Source organism: Equus quagga, chromosome 14 (assembly GCF_021613505.1).
Source record: "Equus quagga isolate Etosha38 chromosome 14, UCLA_HA_Equagga_1.0, whole genome shotgun sequence".
Lineage (NCBI taxonomy): Eukaryota > Metazoa > Chordata > Mammalia > Perissodactyla > Equidae > Equus > Equus quagga.
In genome coordinates, this window is record NC_060280.1 from 27,219,583 (window position 1) to 27,239,714 (window position 20,132).

General features: G+C 50.5%; 1 protein-coding gene across 1 annotated transcript; it reads right to left on the reverse strand.

Moving 5' to 3' along the window:
* Positions 1-10: 10 nt before the first annotated feature.
* On the reverse strand, positions 11-4,593 carry PHOX2A (paired like homeobox 2A). Its single transcript, XM_046637479.1, has 3 exons — positions 4,377-4,593; positions 1,991-2,178; positions 11-1,023 (listed from the first exon to the last, which is right to left on the reverse strand). The coding sequence occupies exons 1-3, from the start codon at positions 4,591-4,593 to the stop codon at positions 574-576; spliced, it is 855 nt and encodes a 284-aa protein (XP_046493435.1). The 3' UTR covers positions 11-573.
* Between the last annotated feature and the right edge of the window lie 15,539 nt (positions 4,594-20,132).

Genomic DNA, 20,132 nt, shown 5'->3' on the forward strand with positions numbered 1-20,132 from the left:
GGCAGCTCCTCCACTCCACACGGGCCTACCCTCTGCACCAGACCCGCTGGGAATGGGAGGGGATAAGTGAGGGACAAATTGGCCGTGGTACCCTCAGGCTGCTGATTATCCCGGCGACCACTGGCCTTTGCAAGGGTGGGGTCAGTGCGGATGGGCCTGAGGGGTGGGGCAGCCGACTAGTCACCAAGGTGAGGGGTGACCCAGCCAGCTGCAGAGCCAGGGGAGGGGGCCCAGCTGTTCCTCCTTGAGGACTCACGTTCGAGCACTGTGTTACGGACAGGCATTATTTGATCCCGGTTCCAAAGAAAGCCAAGCTAGAAGGGGCTTCGGGCTCTCCTGGAGGGGGTCCCAATGAAGAGCATCCCACTCTGCCGGGTGGGGGTGCGTGAGGACGAGTGTGGCCCTGACCTGGTCTCCAAAGCTGGGGAGGGCACACCTAGGGGTCAGACGCGGCGGGAAGTGGGGAGGGACGGGGACTTCTAGGCAGGCGGCCCGGCTGGGGAGGGACTGTCAGGTCCTCGAGAGGCGGGGGTCGTCTCTGGGGACACGCCTGGAGCCTCCAGAGTCCGGCGGCTAGAAGAGATTGGTCTTCAGGGCGGGGCCGGGCTTCCGGTGGAAGGAGGACAGAACCCCCGAGAAGGGCCCAGGCCCGGGTTCCGCCGGCTGCCAGGCTTTAAGCAGCTCGGCCGCGCCCGCGCCGGGCCCGCCGCCCCCTCCGCCCGCCACGCCGGCCCACAACGGGCCCTTGAGCGGCTGTGGCCCCGGCCCGGGCCCGGGCCCGGAGCCCAGGGCGGCGGGCAGCGGGCTGGGGCTTAGGCGCGGGCTGGCCAGGCTGGGCGCGGGCGGCGGCGGCAGCGACGCGGTGCTGTCGGGCGTGGGGCTGCACGTGGACTCCTTGGAGTCGTCGTCCTCCGACGAGCAGCGCGCCTCGCCCTTTTTGGCGCCCGCCGCGCCCGCCGCACCCTTCGCGCTGGCCGCGCGCTCCTGTTTGCGGAACTTGGCCCGGCGGTTCTGGAACCAGACCTGCGGGCACAAGGGCCGGTCAGCCCGGGGCAGCAGGGCGCGAGGGAGACCTCCGTCCGGAAGGGGCCGGATCAGGATTACTTCCAGCCTTCCGAGCGTTGGCCGCTCGGCCCTCCAGCACTCGGCTCGGTGCCCTTCTCGTCTCTCCGCTACTCTCTCCTCCTCTCCTCCACTTGCCCCTTCCTCCGGGTCCTTACGGTCTTCCCCTTGGGATCTGCTCACCCGCGGTCCTCGCTGCCCCACAGTGCTCCCGGTCTCCTGGAAGGGACTCCGCCTTTGCTCTCATCACCCAAAGCCCTGCCACCCGATTCCCGCGTACAAGCAACCCCGGGAGTTCCTCCTGGAGTGTCCTCCGGCGGTGGAGAGTGGGTTAGGGCACGAGGGAAACCTTTCGTCCAAGGTCTCCGGTAAAGGCAGGCAGCTGAACGTCTGTACTGGGGATTTGCAAGATAGACAACAGGGTCCGCCCTGGCCCGGCTCCCCTCGGCTCTGCGCCTGCCTCGGCCCGGACTTTCCAGGCTCAGGGGTTTCACGGCTGCAGCACTGGGGAGGGGACCTGGAGGCGCTGACTGGCTTTCTCCGACTCCTGGGCCTGGCTCCGTCCTGAGGCCTGGGGTTCCCCGTCTACCCACTTATTCTCCCTCCTAGCTTCCCAAGCATCACTCTGCATGCCCCAGCCCTACCTGGGAGACTGAGGGGAAATCGTGGGGCTGAACAGCTCAGTTCTCCCGAGGGCCTCAGGTCTGCCAAGTTCTGGCGCCGCCGCCTCTCCAGGCTCCTCGTCCTCTCCTGCCCGTAGACCCGAGTGCGCCCTGGCCCCTGGTCCTAGCTCTCTGCCTCCAGGCTGTGCCTGCCTGCCCGCCGCCCTGAGGCCCCTCTGTCCCGCGGCCCTCCAGGTGTCCGGCACTACTCTCCCTCCCCCTCCCCGCGCGCACACACTCCCGTACACACACGCGCAAACACGCACCTGCACGCGAGCCTCCGTGAGGTCGATCTTGAGCGCCAGCTCCTCGCGCGTGTATATGTCGGGGTAGTGGGTCTCGGCGAAGACGCGCTCTAGCTCCTTGAGCTGCGCGCTCGTGAACGTGGTGCGGATGCGCCGCTGCTTGCGCTTCTCGTGCAGGCCCGACGGCTCCGGGAAGAACTTGTAGGGCACTAGGGGTGTGTGCGGGAGGGAGGAGCAACGAGGGTGGGGGCGTGAGGCGCCGAGCTCAGCCCGCTGTGTCCTGCCCCTGAGGGGATCACTCACTGTCCCCTGCCCCTGGCCTGGCCCCTCGACTTGGTCCTCTCATCCTCAGATGGACCGTCTTCATTATGGCTCCACAGAGCCGGCAGAGGTGAAGGCGGACGGGGCGCAGGGAGACCTGGGGCCCAAGAACAGCAGCGAGGGAACCAGAATCTGATCCTCGGTCAAGATGCTGACCTGTCCTCAGGCCTCCGCTGTGTTCCCTCCACCTCCCGCCAGACCACGCTGCGCCTCCACAGTCCCCTCGGTTTGTCTCTTCAGTCAGTCTGCCGGCTTGACTTCATGTCCTGCTCTGTCCACTGGAGCCTCGGCTGTCTGTCAGGTCTCATGGGCCTTGGGAGTCTCCCCAGTAACGAGTCCTGGACCTCGGCTGGGCGACTGAGACTCCCCTGCCTGAGTCTACCTTCAGCCCTACGAGGATCTCTGCTGTGTATGGATTTGGCCCTCTCTACCCCACCATCTCTGTCCTCCCCAGGCCTCGATTCCTCAGCCCCATCTCACATCCCATTCTCCTCCAGGTGTGCTCCTCTCTTCTTCCTCATCTCTCTCCATCTGCATCTCTCTTCAACTTTTCCCTTCTGGACCATTCTCTTTGTGCCATTGGGAAGGGTTTTTATTTCTCTCCACCCAGTTTCCTCCATCTTCTCTTTGCCCTTCTTTCCCCTCCCAGGCACCTTTCTCTGTGTTCCAGCTCCCCCAAAGCCAGCCCCACCCCTCCCCCTCCCCCTCCCTGTCTCCCATCTACCCCATCCCAGTCCCACTGCCCTATAGAAAATGTTTCTGACGCCAACTCCCCATCTCTGTCTCCAACCCCTGTTTAGGTCTCCATATTCTCCAGGGGTCCTCAATATCCTTCATCTTTGTCCTATCTCCCTACTTCTCTATCTCCCCTAATCCTTGCTTCCAACACCCCTTCCTAACTTCCTCATCTCTGTTTCTAATCTTCCTTGGTCCCCATCGTCCTTAATTCCTGTCCCCATCAGCTGGTTCTTCTCTCCATCTCCCTAACCCTGGGTCCCCATTTCTTCTTGGAAGACCCCCAGTCTTCCCATCTCTGCTCACATCTCTCTGTACCTGTCCCCATCTCAGAATTCCATCTCTCTGGGGCCCATCTCCCCATTTCCTGTCTCCATCTCCCCAAGCCTCATCCACATCTAGTCCAGAGTACCTGATCTCTCCATCTCTGGTCCAATTTCCGCCTCCATCTCCCTGGTTCTCATTTCTCCAAATTTAGGTCCCTATCTTACCACCCCTCCCCACCCCTCAGGTGCCAATCTTCTACTTGGGTCCCCCTGTGTTCCCAGGAAGGAAGGAGATAAGGAGATTGGGTGGGGCAGCCTGGACTCTAATTGGAGGGATGGGGATGACTGAGAGGCTCCATGAGGTTGAGGGTTCAGATGGGGACTTGGATCAAGGGGCTGGGGAGGGGGGGAGGGTCATAGGAACTGCTTCTGGGTTCTGCAGAACTCTAGCTGGGAGAGTATCCGGGGGGAACGGGGAAATGAAAGCGGCTTAATGACCTGGGCACCCTTTTTTTCCAGCTACGGAATGGGTTTCAGTGGTGAAAGAGGGTTTGGGCACCGGTGGATGGGTCCACAACCTGGCAGGAGGGGCCTGATGGTGCTGGTGCTCTAGTAAGGTTCCCATCTGGGCAGCTCAGCTGTCACAGGGGTCCTTGTTCGAGTGGGGCATGAAGTGGGATGGGGATGATAAGGACGGGGGTCTGACTGGACTGAGCCGGGAGCGTCTCCCAAGGACACAGGGGATGGGGAGATTTGGTGGTCAGTCTTTGCAGGTGGGGAGGGGAGGGCCTGGTGAGGGGCCTGAGGCTGGACTGGGGATCTATTTCCTTGACCCGAAGAGCACGGGATAGGGATATGGAAGCGAGAAAGAGGAATGGGAAGGATGAGCGGGTGGGGCTCAACTCTGCCTAGGGGAACCCCGTCTTACAAGGGGCACTGGGGGGTCCCGCGAGGCGTTGGAGGGTCTGGGGGATGGGCAGGGATGGTGGCGGCTGTGGGGGACAGTTTCACTCACTTGCCGAGTAGGGCAGGGGCTGAGGGTTCCGCAGAATTTGGAGGGAGGGTTGGGCCGGGGCTGGGCTCACCTGCTGAGTAGGGCGCGGGCTGGTGGTCGCGGAGAGCGCCAAGCGCGCAGTTGGAGGAGCCGAGCGCGGGGCAGGGCGGCCCGGCCGCGGGGAAGGCGGGCCGCAGGGGGCTGTATTGGAAGCCGCCTGGCTGGCTGCAGGCGCCGAAGTCGCCGTAGGCGGACGCCTCCATGGCCGCCACGCACGAGTCGTACGAATTGAGGTAGGAGTAGTCCATCGGCCCGGGGGGGCGGGAGCAGGGGCCTGGCCGGGCCGGGTGGAGGTCAGGGTCCTGGGCCGGGTCAGGGTCGGGATGGAGGTTCGAGCGCCAGGCGCCGAGGACCCGAGGCCAGCTCTGAGCGCCCGCGAGTCTGCCCGCCCCGTCGCGGCCGCCCTCCGCCCGGGTGCAACGCAAGTGCAGCCCAGCCCGGCCCGCGCGCCTTTTAACGCGCAGGACCCCGCGGAGGGGGCGGGGCGGGGCTTGCTCAGCGGGGCGGGGCCTGGGCTGCCAGGCCCCGCCCCCACCCACCCCCGACCCCCACTCCAAAGGGTCCCCGCTGCCCTCTTAGGGCTGCGAAGGTGCAGGCGGGGCTGAGCGCCCCATCCCTAGAGTTCCCACCTGGTCCCAGTTCGAGCAGACCTTCCGTCTCTACGCAACGTGCCAGGCCGGAAGGTCCCGACCCCTTTCCCGGGCCTCCCCACCTGCGGCCTCAAAGAAGGGAGGGGAGACAGGCCCGGCGGCGCTCGTGGGAAGAAGTTAATTCAATTCTCCCTGATAACTGAGTTATTCCGATCCAGCCCCTCGGCCCCGCCCCCAGCGAGGTCCCATGCCTGCGGGGACCACGGAGGCGACCCAGGAGGGGGGATGGAGACCAGGACCAGAAAGAGACGGAGCCTAGGATGGATAAAGAGAGGAGACAGAGACGGAGACAGGGAGAGGAAGGGACAGAAACAGTGATGGAGAAAGGGACAAGAGCGTTTCAAGTACACAGATGGAGACAAGGATGAGACATGGACAAGAGAGATGGATGGAGATGAGGGCAAGAGGGAGAGAGGGACAGCAATGGAGACAACGGTGAAACGTGCAAGAGAAACGCAGGGATGGAGATAGGGACAAGGCAGAGACAGAGGAGACAAGGATGAGAAAGACAGACAGGGGACGGAGCAAGAGAGTGAGACAGACATGGGGGTGAGACATGGACAGAAACAAGGATTGTGATGGAGATCAGGAGAGAGATGAGACGAAACAGGGCAGTGATAGTGAGACAGACACACATGGATGGAAAGTCTCAGAAAGACAAGGCCAGGGATAGACACAGCGGAGGAACAGAGGCTGAGAGACAGAGAGAAAGAGCCTTTGGAAAGCTGCGATCCAGGGTCCACAGCCCGAGTGCTCGAAAGGAATGTGGTGGAGGCACCTGCGAGGCTGCCAAGGGGGCGGTCACAGGAGCCAAGGTCCCTCTATCCTGACTTGTTCTGAAGGCCACACGACCCTGCCCTGTGCCTTCAGGGCCTGGCCTGCCTCTCCCCTCCCCAAGTTCCCCCAGCTCAGTCCCCCTCCCCAGAGCCACTGGGTGTGACCCTCTGGTCCTCAGCACCCTCGGCACAGAGAGTGTGTGTGATGAATGTCAGGACTGAGGAATAATTGAGTGACCCTTCACTCTCCCTCAGCTTCTCACCTCTCTCCTCCAGAGGCCTTTTCTTTTCCAGGAAAACTACCTGGACTCAGTCTGGACCTGGCCACAGATGCAGCACTCCGCAACTCAGCCACCGGCCTCCACACGGTGGGACAACAGGACTCCACATCCTTTCCAGGAGAACAGAACAGAGAACTCTTCTGCCCTTCAGCTCACCTGAGGTGGATCAGGAGCTTCCTCACCCAGCCCCAAGCCTCCTCCACCCAGATCTTGGCAGGTCCTGCAGATGGGGGAGCGGAGACCCAGCAGGAAGCGAGGGGAGGGGCCCGCCCCTATTACCACCTGAAGTTCTGGCCGGCTGAGAGATGGGCTCCCAGAATACCTCCCCCCAATTTACCAGCACAGTGGGGAGCATGCCCACCCTCAGGTCACCCACTTCCCTGGTCACCCATTGTTTGCTTCACACAAGGACCACCTATCCCCAATTTCTGTAACTACTCCATGCCGGGGGGTTTCTTTGAGATGTTTTCACAAATTACTTTTTAGGTCTAAACTTCTAAAACTGACAGCAGAACTTCTTCAAGAAGTTCTCCCCACTGGTGTGTGAAGTGTGCCTCTTCCCGCTGACATATCCTCAGCAAGGAGCCCGTAGGATCTCAGAATTGGGAAATGGGACAGTACCACCACTCTCCTTAGTCCTCCCATGGCTCCCCATTGCCCTCAGGTCAAATCCAAGCCCTCACTCTGGCCACATTGTCTTCCGTGCCAGTGCTCCAGCCTGCCTCCTCCCCACCTTGGCTTTCTTTGCAGCCCTGACACATGGATCTTTTAGTTCAGAGCTGTTCTGTCTGGCTGAAATGTTCATTCCAACCCCCCCCCCCCCCACTACCACCACCAACAAACCTGGTTGACTCCTGTTTATGCATCAGGTCTCAACTTGGACATCGCTGCTTCCTGGAAGCCTTCCCTGATACCCCTAGACTAGGGTGGGTGTCCTGTAGTAACTCCTCTCATTTGGTTACTCATATCACCTTGCTGAAGCATTTGCAATGAAGTGGAAGGTCTCAGGGCAGAACTCCGTCCTCTCATTGGTCACTTTCTTCCCAGCCCTACCACCGTGTCTAGCACATCACTCTGCACATGATAGGTCTTCCCATATCTGTTTGTTGAATGAATTAGTGAAGGCTAACCTGAAATCTTTGTGTTGGGCAATCCTGCTCTTGTTTCCCAAGGAGGAGTCCTCACCCCCACTCCCACCCTCCACTCTCTGAAACGGGACCATTCTCCTCTCTTCCTCCCCTCACTCCACAGCGACAGGAGCCTTCCTCCCTCTGGGCCAACCTTCTGCCTGGAAGAAAGTCTTTCCCCATCTGAGGAATTTGCAGGTGGCCAGATCCCTTCCCCAGTGACCAAGATGAAGCAACAGAGCAACTGAAGTTTGCGTGCAGAAACAGGCAGACATGTGAGGGAGGCCAAGAGGCCCTGTTCCAGTTGTCTCAGAGACCAGGATCCGTCCCAGTCATTTCTATGGTTTGTTCTTGAGCCAATAAATCCCTCTTTCTGCCTAAACGACTTCAAGCTGGGCTTCGGACCATTGCAACCAAGGCTTCTGACCAATACAATCTGTGAATGTTTGACACCTTTACGGACAATCAGTGGTAGTGATGATTAAAGTTTTATTGTAACGTGCACGTTACAGGGTTGGCGGGGCAGGAGCTGGCCTTCCCATGACTCAGGACTGGGGAGTTTGAGCTTGCTCTCCCTCCAGGCAGCCATTGGCATCTGCTGATTGACGTAGAAGCAGAGACACATTCCAAGAAAACGCTCTGAACCTTGTCCGCTATTGGGCTCAGGTCTTTCAGATGGTGGAGATGGGGAGACTTTGGAGGCCAGGCTGGGCATGTGCGTGCATGTGTGAGTGTGTGTGTGTGTGTGTGTGTGAGAGAGAGAGAGAGAGAGATGGGAGTAGGCAAAACGGCTCCTTGAGAACTCACCATAAAAGCAGAAAGAGACAGGCAGAGTGGGCTGGACTCTGCAGGGGCCTCCCACCAGAGAGCTCATCCTGACTGAGCGCGCTCCCCCAAATGCGTGCCCTCCTGGGGGAACTAAAAATGCTCTGGCACGAAACACTGTCACAGCAATGTTGCTGGGAGGCCCCCTGGCTGAGCTTGATGTCTTCACTTCCATGAGTGACGACAGATCCCTAGTGTTGGGTTCCAGCCCTGGCACTGCCACAAACGAGCCGTGTGACTTAGGGGAAGTTACTCAGGCACTCTCTGCCTCAGTGTCCTCACCTGTAAATTGGTTTATTTTAAGGATTAGGTGAATCAAAATATATAAAGTGTTTGAATAGTGCCTGGCACATAGTAAACATTAAATAAATTAACTACCACCACCACCCCTTCTCCCTCTCACCAAGCGACTGAGTCCTGTGGGCCTGACAGAGCCAGACCACACTCTGGCCGGGCTCCCCTGGGCTGTTACACCTGATACCTGGACATGTAATCTAGACACTGACCCCTATCTTTGCACCACAGCATCACCTCCACCCTCAAGATTTCAGAAGACGTCAGGGCCCTGCAGAGTTGCCCAGCCTGACCCCTTGATTTTTGTAGATCAAGAGACTGAGGCCCAAGGAGGGGTCCTGTGGGAAGAATAAAAGTAAAATCAGTGGGTGTGTATTGGGGTGGGAGGATCCCCACAGAGCGAGCAGCATGCAAAAGGGAACCTGGGGAGGGGGTACAGTGGGGACCATCTTTTTTCTCCTGCTCTGGTCCCAGCTCTGACACTGACTTACTCTGTGAGCCGGGACAATGGGAGAACCATGAGAACGGAACAGGAAGCACCGGTGCCCTGGAGAACTCTTGCTGCCTGTGGTCTCTTGGAGAATGGTAGCCTGGGAATGCCCAGGTATCAAAACCTTGTTCCCACTTCTCCGAGCAGCCACGGATCTTGCCTCCCCTCAGAACCCAGAGCACGGATCTCCTGGGCTCAGAGTGTGGCCACCGTGCTGATTGATTTATTGATCCAGTGCACTCCTTCTCAGTCCTTCTCTCCTGTGGGGGGAGAGCATGGAGCAGTGGCTCCTCCCTGCCATTGAAATGCATCTTCTCATCCTCTGAAGCAATGTCCTCATGGTACAACTCTAATTGGAAACCAAGCTTGATCAGACGTTCAAGTCTAACTTCTAATAAGGGATGGAGCTTCTCTGTCAGTGAAAACTTAACACATTGTCAGGTTCTGCTAAGTGCCTTAGAACTCCCCTCACCCCTGTTTATCTACCAACTCCCTAAGCAGACTTCTTCCAAATCCTATTTTCTCCTGCGATGACTCTCTGGTCCAGTGAGGGTTGGAGGTAAACACATTAACTGTATATTCTCCTAACCTGTCTATCAGAACCTATAGTCTCTCGTTCATCTCTCTGATTTGGGGACAACTCTTGTTGACCGTTATCTTCTTCCCATTAGTAGCTTAGGCTCCCCAGTCTCCCACTGATTTTTATTTCCGTTTTTAGCTTTCTAGCATTAGGCCTTTCTGGGGCCCAAAATATTCAGCCCTCAGGGGTCCCTGAAAATTGAGGAAAGATCTTAATCCAGTTATACGAATATTTTTTGAGCATCTGAGCTATGACAGAACTTTGTGGGGCACTAGACACATGGGGTAAATTAATCCTGGGTGCTTTCTTTAAGGATCTCCCAGTCTAGTGGGCACATGGGCACGTATCTATGGGGAAGCTCTCCTTAGAATGCTTTAGTTGTCTGGGCAAGAGAATGGCACATGAAGTGAGCTGACTCTTTTTAAAAAAAGGGAAGAAAAAAAATATTGATCCTACCAACCACGCCATACACTGACAAGCTTATCCAAGTTTTTGTGCATGGGAAGGGACCTGCTGAAGGGCTGCCATAGTGGACATCTATGGTGCGGTCAGCCCAGCACAACTCTTCTCTTGGGAACTGTCCCTCCTCCACATGGCCATCCAGGGAACCATCGTTCTTACATAATCCTTCCCTCAGCCATAATTGGTCCAGGTGTGGGTACCTGTCTGAAGATGGGTCAAGAAAACACTTCCTCATCATTTTTTCTTGTTTGAATTGAGAAACGTGTCATTCTCTTTTGAAGGATGAATACTATAAATATAAAGCTCAGGAAACGTTTGCAGCTATGTTCCCCATCCTGAGAAGGAAGGTGGTCTGCAGTGAAGAACGAATAAATAAGAAGTTGAGGCAAAAGATACAGAGACTCCTGTTAGAAGGTAAGAGCCTAGTTCCAGTTCCTCCTGAGACATCCTTAGTCTTTTTGCAAATTCATTGTTCAGCCCTTTATTGGATTTTGTTATTCAATAAATCCTTCTTTATGTTTAATCTACTTCACGTTGGATTTCTGTCACTTCCAAACAAAGGGATTTAAATAAAAAATTGGACAAAGGTATGTAGTGATGCAAACAGCAGACCTCAAATATAGAAGAGGCCGTGTTGACGTCGGGTGGGGGGCACTGAGAATGTCCCCGTCTGGGCCTGGCCGAGAACCTGCGTGAACTTGGGAGGGGCTTCTTCCTGGAGCCCCCATAGAGCTACACGGCCCGGCTGACACCCTGAGATCCTGAGCAGGTGAGAATCATTCCAGACTCTGACTTACGGAATTGGGAGCTAAGAAATGAATATTGTTTTAAGCTGCTAAGTCTGGGGTTATCTGTTACACAGTGATAGAAAACTACTATAATACTGTAGCTTGCTGAGGCATTCTGTGGCTATGGGTTGGACATACGGATTGTTTCTAGTTTTGGACTATTATGAATAGTGCTGCTATGAACATTTATGTACAGGTCTTTTTTGTGAATATATGTTTTTATTTCTCTTTAAATGGAATTGTTTTGGGTCATAGGGTAGACGTCTGTTTAGTTTTATAAGAAACTGCCAGAACTTTTCCCGAAGTGGTTGTGCCATTTTACACGCCCACCAATAATGTATGTGAATTCTGGTTGCTCCACATCCTCTTCAACATCAGATGATGCCAGTCTTTTTAGTTTTATCCATCCTGGTGAGTGTATAGTAGATTTAATTGCTTTTTTCAGTTGGTTGACTGAAACCTGGATCCATTGATGAAGTTAAATGAAATCGAGATGCCAAGAATCCTTGGGTAAAATGTAGAAGAAAGAATGGAAACACTTAGGGAGATGGGAATGCTGGTACGGGTTTATAAGTGTGATTCATCCACCCCCAACTCTGTCCCCTGTGAGGGCCCAGATGACACTCTCTTCACCAAAGCATTAAGAAATATATTTGTGAGAGAGTGATGTCATCTTTTGAAAGTGCTGCAGTGACTGGGTTTTGTGGGCTGGGGATGTTGGGGGAAGATGCTACAGATGGAATGGGCTCCCTGATTTTCATGAGCATGAGGGGAGCCCAGGGTTGTAAAAGTAGCCCAGCGGCACTTAGCCGCCAGGGCCAAGCTGGGCGTTGTTCCCAGGATTGGCGCCTATTCTGAGTGGTGGGACCCGCAGGGATCTTTGGTGGTTGATCACTGAGATCATTGAGTCCCTGGGACTCAAGAATGTGGATGGTTCACTAAGGTCCTGACTGATTTGTAAAACCAAAAATCCTCTGGAATTGGTAAACAGGGGGGCAACTTAAGACAACAAGACAGAGAGTTATGGTCTCTCACCCAATTTCCAGGCCTGGGTTAGATCACAGACTCAGAGCCCCTTGAGTGAAGTGAAGGCAGGTACACTTAAGGAAGATAGATAAACATCTGTCTATATATTCCTTATACGCTGCCCCAATGGGACCTGGAGTCATTTCCCAGGGTAACTGTTATGGGTTGAATTGTGTTGGGTTGAAAGATATGTTGAAGTCCTTGTCCCAGGTAACTGTGAAATAGATGAACTTATTTGGAAATAAATTCTTTGCAGATGTAATCAAGTTAAGATGAGGTCACACTATGGGGCCGGCCTGGTGGCGCAGCGGTTAAGTTCGCACATTCTGTTTCAGTGGCCTGGGGTTTGCCGGTTCGGATCCTGGTTGTGGACATGGCACCGCTTGGCAAGCCACGCTGTAGCAGGCGTCCCACATATAAAGTGGAGGAAGGTGAGCATGGATGTTAGCTCAGGGGGTCTTTCTCAGCAAAAAGAAGATTGGTGGCAGATGTTAGCTCAGGGCCAATCTTCCTCAAAATAAATAAATAAATAAAAAGAAGAGGGAAATTTGGACATAGAGACACAGAGCGAACACCATGTGGGGATGGAGGCAGAGGTTGGAGTGATGAAGCTGAAGGCCAAGAAACACCAACGATTGCTGGTAACCACCAGAAGCTAAGAGAGAGGCAGGGAACAGATTGTCCCTCAGAGTCTCCAGGAGGAGCCAAACCTGCCAACACCTTGACTTTGGACTTTGGTTCTCCAGAACCGCGAGAGAATACATTTCTGTTGTTTTACCTGTCCAGTCTGTGGTACTTCCTTACGGCAGTCCTAGGAAACTACAGTCATGCGACACACAATGACATTTTGGTCAACAATGGACCGCATATATGATAATGGTCCCATAAAATTATAATGAGCTGAAAAGTTCCTACCACCTAGTGACATGGTTGCTGTCTTAATGTGGTAGCGCAATGTGTTACTCAGGTGTCTGTGTGATCCTGGTGTAAACAGACCTACTGCGCTGCCAGTCGTATAAAGGTATAGCACATATAATTATGTACAGTACATCAGACTTGATAATGATAATAAACGACTATGTTACTGGCTTATGTATTTACTGTACTTTTTATTGTCATTTTAGAATGTACTCTTTCTATGTATAAAAAAAAGTTCACTGTAAAACAGTATGGCATGTTACACTGGCAGCAGCCTCATACATCTTGTATTTACTGCCTCTCTCAATTGTATCATTTTCTCTTGTGCTTGATTTAATCTCAGTTGTTTTGTTCATCATGGCCCCTAAGCATACAAGATCCACTGCTGATGTTACCAGGAAGAGGCCACATTGAGTGCTTGACCTGGAAACGAAATCAAAAGTCATTAAGGACTACAAAGATGGAAAATCAGCGATGGTTGCTGCTTGCCAGCCTGGCATGTCCCATTCCACCATAGCTATGATCTTGAAGAATGAGAACAAAGTGATGGAAGCTGTTAAAGGATCTGCTTCTTTGAAGGCAACAAGACTAACAAACATTCGAGAAGGGCCTGTATCAGGCATGGAGAAACTTCTAATGACCTGGATTGAAGACCAGACACAGAAGCATGTCCCTCTCAGCACCACGATGGTCACGGCCAAAGCAAAAAATTTGTTTGCGATGTTGAAAGAAAAGGCTGGACTGGACTATGATGTTGATTTCAGTGCTAACTCTGGTGGTTTAAACAACTCAAGAATCATTATTCATCACATAATGTGAAAGTGAGTGGTGAGTCTGTGAGTGCTGATGTGAGGACAGCTGAAGAATTTTTGGAAACTCTAGATAAGCTGATTGTCGAGGAAAATTACTTGCCAGAGCAAATATTCAATATGGATGAGACCTCCCTATTCTGGAAACGGATGCCTGAAAGGATTTTCATTCATAAGGAGGCCAAGTCAATGCCAGGTTTCAAGGCTTTTAAGGACAGGATAACGGTTTTGTTTGGGGACAATGTTGCAGGCTACAAATGGAAACCCTTTGTGATCTGGCACAGTGAGAACCCCAGGGCCTTCAAGCATGTCAGTTAGCACACACTGCTGGGGTACTACAGGAGCAATGAGAAGTCATGGATGACCAAGCTCCTCTTCCAAGATGCCCTCCTGAATTGCTGCGCCAGCAAAAAGGAGAAGTACTGTTTAGAGAATAACATACTTTTTAAGATTTTGCTTATTGTTGGTAATGCTCTTGGACATCCTCCTTTATTGGTGACCTACATCCCAATATAACAGCAGTGTTTCTCCCTCCAACACCACCTTTCTGCTTCAATCGAGTTATAGCAGCTTTTAAGGTCTACTACCTGAGAGGACCTTTGCCCAGACTATTGCTGCAACTGAGGAAGACACTGATGCAGTTCTGGAAGGATTACAACATCTATGACTGCATCTTGAACCTTGCCTGGGCTTGGGGTCACGTCACCAAGGAGTGTATGAATGGCATCTGGAAGAAGACCCTCAAGAGGTTCGTCCATGACTTCAAAGGATTTGCTGAGGATGAGGAGGTTGCAAAAATCAACAAGGCTGTGATTGAGGTGACAAACAGCTTTAACCTGGGTGTGCATGAGAATGACATTGAGGAGCTCCCAGAGATGGTGCCTGAGGAACGGACTAATGAGTTGTTGGAACTGGAATAGGAACGCACAGCTGAAGAAGAGGCAAGAGAAAAAGAAACTGCCGGAGAAGAAAAAAGAACCTCCAAGAAAACTCACAGTGAAGGGCTTAGCAGAAGCTCATGCAGACCTCAACAAGCTCTTCGATAAGCTTGAAAACACGGCCCCCAACACTGAAAGGTTTTCATTAATAGAGAGGAATATTCATGGTGCGTTATCTGCTTACAAGCAAATCTATGATGAGAAAAAGAAACAAACAAGCAAACCAACATGGACATATTTCCGAAAAGAGTGACACCTCCTCAACAAGAGCCTCAGGCAGGTCCTTCAGGAGGTATCCAGAAGAAGGCACTGCTATCATAGGAGATGACAGCTCCGTGTGTGTTATTGCCCCTGACGACCTTCAGGGACGAGATGTGGAGGTGGAAGACAGTGATACTGATGATCCTGACCCTGTGTGGGCCTAGGCTAATGTGTGTGCTTGTGTCTTGGTTTTTAACAAAAAAGTTTAAAAAGTAAAAACTTAAAAAACTTTAAATAGAAAAAAGCTTATAGAATAAGGATATAAAAGTATTTTTTTGTACAACTGTCCAATGTGTTTGTGTTTTAAGCTGTGTTATTACAAAAGCGTCAAAAAGTTAAAAAATTAGAGTTTATAAAGTAAAAAAGTTACAGTAATACAATGTTAATTTTTTATTAAAGAAAAATAATTTTTATAAAGCTAGTGTAGCCTAAGTGCACAGCGTTCATAAAGCCTACAGCAGTGTACTGGGATGTCCGAGGACTTCACATTCACTCACCGTTCACTCGCTGACTCCCCCAGAGCAACTTCCAGTCCTGCAAGCTCCATTCATGGTAAATGCTTAACATTGTAAGATGCCTACAGCATTCTGTACAGTGACATGCTGTACGGGTTTGTAGCCCAGGAGCAATAGGCTACGCCATAGAGCCTAGGTGTGCAGTAGGCTGTCCCATCTAGGTTTGTGTAAGTACACCCTATGACGTTCGCACAGCAATGAAATCACCTAATGACCCATTTCTCAGAACAGGTCCTCGTCATTAAGAGATGCGGGACTGAATACAGTAACTGTGCCCTTGGGGGCTGTTGACACTGGCTCCAATGCTAATCTCGCAAGCTGTCGTTGGCACAGTGGTCCACTGCTTCGAGTGGAGGCCTGTGGAGTCAAGTGATAAACTGACTTTCGATTCCAGTCTACCTCAGTCCAGTCTTTAAATTCATTTCCCCATGATTTCTCCAGTTCTGGAGTGTATAGTTAGACTAGGTATAGTCACCAAGTAGCAGAATACGTGTCTTTTTATCCCTGGAATACAGCTATTATGGTTGAAAGAGCTAAGTGGAAGGCCTAGTGCTTCCTATCAAAATTAGAAACACGAAGCAGTAATAATGCATTGCTTGGGCAAATGTAAGACTAGTGCAACCATCAAAGACCTGAAAATTCAGAGGAGCTGATTCCTGTTTCTTACCGTTTCACTCACCTGTCTGCCACATGCAGAAATCAGAAGGGCCTTGGAGAATGACAGTGGGTTATTGAAAGGTTAAGACATGCAATGACTGCTGTTCCAAATATGGTTTCTTTACTAGAGCAAGACAACAGAGCCTCTGCCATCTTTAACAAAGTTATTAACTGTAAAAGCTTTTTCTCTATTTCAATAAGCAAAGAAGGCCAGACATAGTTTTGTTTAACCCGGCAGGGGCAGGAGTATACCTTCAACATCTTGCTTCAGGACCATGTCAGCTCTCTGCTCTGTGCCGCAATTAGTCCACAGGGACTTGATCATCTTAGCATCCCAGGAGACATCACCTCGGTCCACTATGATTATGATCAAATGCAGATAAAACCTAAATAGCAGGAAGTATCAGGTACTCCGGATGTCTTGGTGAGTTGGTGCTGTCAATGTTTTGGATTTTCGTCATTCTAGTAGGTGTATACAGTATTGCATACAAATTTTAGTTATGTCAATATTTAGTTGAACTTTATGTCTGAGTCATTTATGTATCATATATGTATCATGATTAATTTCCTTCTATGAGTTTTTTCCTAGAATTAATAATTGCCTTTTCCCCCCATTTGCTTAGTTTTCTAAGTTTCTATCACTATCATTCTCCTAAGGAATTGTGAAACTCTCAGAGACACTCTTTCCCACAGTCAAACATGTCAAGTCTTTTATCAGACGCATTCTTTTGTTCCTTGAGACATCTCCCTGAGAGCTTTCTGGGCTACACTGGATTATTGTTCCCAGTTCTTCACCTCCTGTTATAGAACTGTACACCCATGCTTTTTGCCACGTCTTTGCAGAATCTCCCACTAGAGTAGGGGGAGTGAATTTTCCTGCCACATTGATGTTGAGCTTGGCCCTGTGACTTGCTCTGGCCCGAGAATGTTAATAGGCATGAGAGGAACCGAGGATTTCAATGTGCTTGTGTAACTTGGCTTGCTTCTTGAACTTCTGCAATCTGCCATGAAAAAAACACGCCTTGGGTAGCTGTTGCTTCAAGGGGAATGAGAAAACACGGGGAGACCTGAACCCAAACCTCAGACTAGGGCCAAGCCCAGCTGAGCCCAGCTATGTTGACTGAACCCTAGCCAGTACGCAGACCCATGAACATGGAAAATCTTTGTTGTTATATTCCCTGAGATTGCGAGGTTTTCTTTTATTACATTGAAAAACTAGACTAATATACCTCTGTCCTGCTGCACAGTTCTGGACTAGTCCTTGCTCTGCAGAACGGCTGTCGTGGGATATTCCTTTGCCTCTCTATTGGGCTGGATCCCCTATTTACTCAGTTCTGTGACTTCCTTTTTCTTGCTTTATTTCTTTGTTTTAATGGAGCGCATCCTCAAGCAGCTTCCTGAGAATGAGTGCATGATAGGAATATCTTTTGAGACTCCACATATCTGAACATGTTTATTGGGCCATCACATTTGATTAATAATTTGGCTAGGTATAGATTTATAAATTGAAAATAATTTCCTCTCAGAATTTGGAGGCATTTCACCACTGTCTTTCAGCTTCCTATGCTGTTTTTGACGGATGTCACTATGATTCCCTGTTCTTTGTATGTGACTTATTTATTTTTCCCTTGGAAGCCTTTAGAATCTTCTTGATGTCCTGAGGGTTCTGATATGATGATATGTCTGGGTGGGAATCTGTTCCCAACCACTGGGCACTTGGTGGGCCCTTTTAGCCTGAAAACTCTTCTCCTTTAGTGATAGGAAAATTGCTTGTGCTATTTATTTGATAATATTCTCTCCCTCACTTAATCTTGTCTTTCTTTTTGAAACTCTTATTAGGTGGATGTTGGGCATCCTTAATTGCTTTTTCTAACTTTTTCTCACACTTTTTTTTGTTCTACTTCTTGAGAGATTTTCTTGTTTATCTTCCAATTATTTTGTGTATTACAAAAAATCAGCTAACAAATCTTAAAATTCCAAGTTTCTTCTGTTCTGTTATTTTTTTGTAAAAAGGGTCTTGTTTTTGTTTCATGACTGTATTAGTTTCTTTTTTTTCTCTCTCTAGGCCCTATAGATTTTTGGGGAAATTTTCCTCTATTTTTTTCTATATTGTTTTTGCTTCTTTGTAGTTTTCTTTTTCTTGGCTGTGTTTTGTCTTTCATGCTCAATCTTTCCTCACATGTCTGGTGACTCTCATTTCCTCTCATATGTAAGAGTGAGCACCGACAAGTTTGTTGGGAGCTCTCTGCGTGTGTACACAGCTTGTGAAATGTAGTCTCACTGTATGGTGATTAGATCGGGACTCAGGAATTTTTCTGAGAATGCAAAATGTTGCATATCTAGATCTTTTCTCTAGGGTCCTTTAGTATCTCTAGAGACAAATCTTTCAAGGTTCTGCCCAGGAAGGGAATGCGCCTGGCTGCCATTTTCCTTGGAGCTACATGGCAGAAGGGGCCAGGGTCTGCTGTAGACTTCTTCTCAATTTCTCTGTTTTGGGCACAGCCCTTATTCCTTTTTTTTTTTTCCCACCGTTCCTGGTGGTCCTGAGCCTGGAGGCTCTCTGGTTGGTATCCTCCACAGCTAATGTGGCAGTCTCCTGTCCCTGTGGGGAAGGGGTAATTGGCTGACCAGGATGGAAGAGGAGACCTGGAGTCTTATCGCATTATTAAAATAAACTTTCCAATCACCTCCCCTGTTTTCAGCTCCATGTTTCATCCCACATTCTCGCAGCACCTAGGGCTTCACAGCCCTGAAACTTCCTGGGGCTCTGGGCTATGATTTTGTTTCTTCCCTTTTGACATCCACTCTGTAGCCATTGGGTGTTCAGTTTACTTAGTTCTATTTGTTTTTCTCAGTTCTGCTTTCTCTATTCATTTTTTTTCCATTTTTAATAGAGTACAGAAATGTATTAGGAAAGTTTATAATTTCACTGACTAAACTCGAAATAAAAATACATACACTAGGCCAGACGATTCAAAAAAGTAAGAAATAGAAAGTAAAGGATAAATGAAAAATTTTCCTCTTTTCTTCCCTGAGGTCCTCTCTCTAAAGGTAACCTTGAGTCGGCTTGGTGGTGCAGTGGTTAAGTTCGCACGTTCCGCTTCAGCAGCCCAGCATTCGCCGGTTTGGATCCTGGGTGTGGACATGGCACCGCTTGGCAAGCCATGCTGTGGTAGGCATCCCACATATAAAGCAGAGGAAGATGGGCACGGATGTTAGCTCAGGGCCAGTCTTCCTCAGCAAAAAGAGGAGGATTGGCAGCAGATGTTAGCTCAGGGCTGATCTTCCTCAAAAAAGAAAGGTAACCCTTGTGAACATTTCCTTGATTTCTCTTAGAGATTAAAAGGAAAACCTACGTATGTGTGAAAGTGCACAGACACGAAGAGGATAAAACTCTACAATATACAGACTAGATTTACCCATAATATTCTGGGTGCTATTTCCCTATTGGCTCATGCAGATTCATCTTGTTCTTCTTGTTAGCCATACAGTATTCCACTGTATGGATGCATCACAGTTTATTGTGATGGACATACTGGTTTCAAAACAATATTTCTAGAGCACTAGGCAAACTATAAAGGATCCCTCTAGTAAATCCTTTTTGTAGAGAAAACAATTATTTCAGGGCAATGAATACTTATCCATTACCTTTTCAGCTTTGTACACTTGTATTTTAATACATCAACCTTTCTTATAGTGATCCCACCTGTAAATGACAGATGGCTACATATATACTTACAGGGGTTTCAGGTGAAATACTCAGTGAGGCAGAGAGCAAAATTGTAAGAATCTTTTGGTTGCAAGAAACAGAAATTCCACCTGACGGGAAACTCCAGCTAAAGGAAAAGGAGAGTTGGTTTTAGGGATAATCTGTTGTCTTGCAGGACCTGACAGCAGGTGGGCTTCAGGGAAAAGGAAGACCAGGGACCCAGATACCATCGGAACTCTCTCTGACCTTTAGCTCTGCTCCTCTCTGCACTCTGTTCTTTATTCCTGACAGCAGGTCAGTTTCCTCCACTATTCTGGCCCTCGGAATAGATAACTTGGCTACGGACAGCTCTGGAACTGTACATCTTAGTTAGGTACTCTAAAGAGAGACTTGGCGCTCTTTCTCACCTTTGGTTTCAAAATTTCTGGGAGATAGGGGAGTCTGATTGGCTCAGCTTGGGTCAGGTTGTCACATTAGGACAAATAAAGTGCATCCAGAGAGTAGTGTCATAGTGCACTAACATGGCAGCAACCTTGAGAGGCAGTGGGATGGTGGGAGGGGCTGGGGCAGAGTGTTGCTATCAGAAGGGAGTGCTGGGCAGACTCTCGCCTAGGGGTCTGCCATTACTGAATCTTCTAACCCTTTGATGGAGACTTCCTGGAAGGGGTAAGATTTCAGTGG

Bases quoted from the DNA above. Each gene is read 5' to 3' on its own strand.
- PHOX2A (XM_046637479.1), bottom strand. From the start codon at position 4,593: ATGGACTACTCCTACCTCAATTCGTACGACTCGTGCGTGGCGGCCATG. The intron at 2,179-4,376 runs GTGAGCCCAGCC...ACACACCCCTAG, and splicing joins GCCCGCGCCCTACTCAGCAG to TGCCCTACAAGTTCTTCCCG. The intron at 1,024-1,990 runs GTGCGTGTTTGC...TTGTGCCCGCAG, and splicing joins TCACGGAGGCTCGCGTGCAG to GTCTGGTTCCAGAACCGCCG.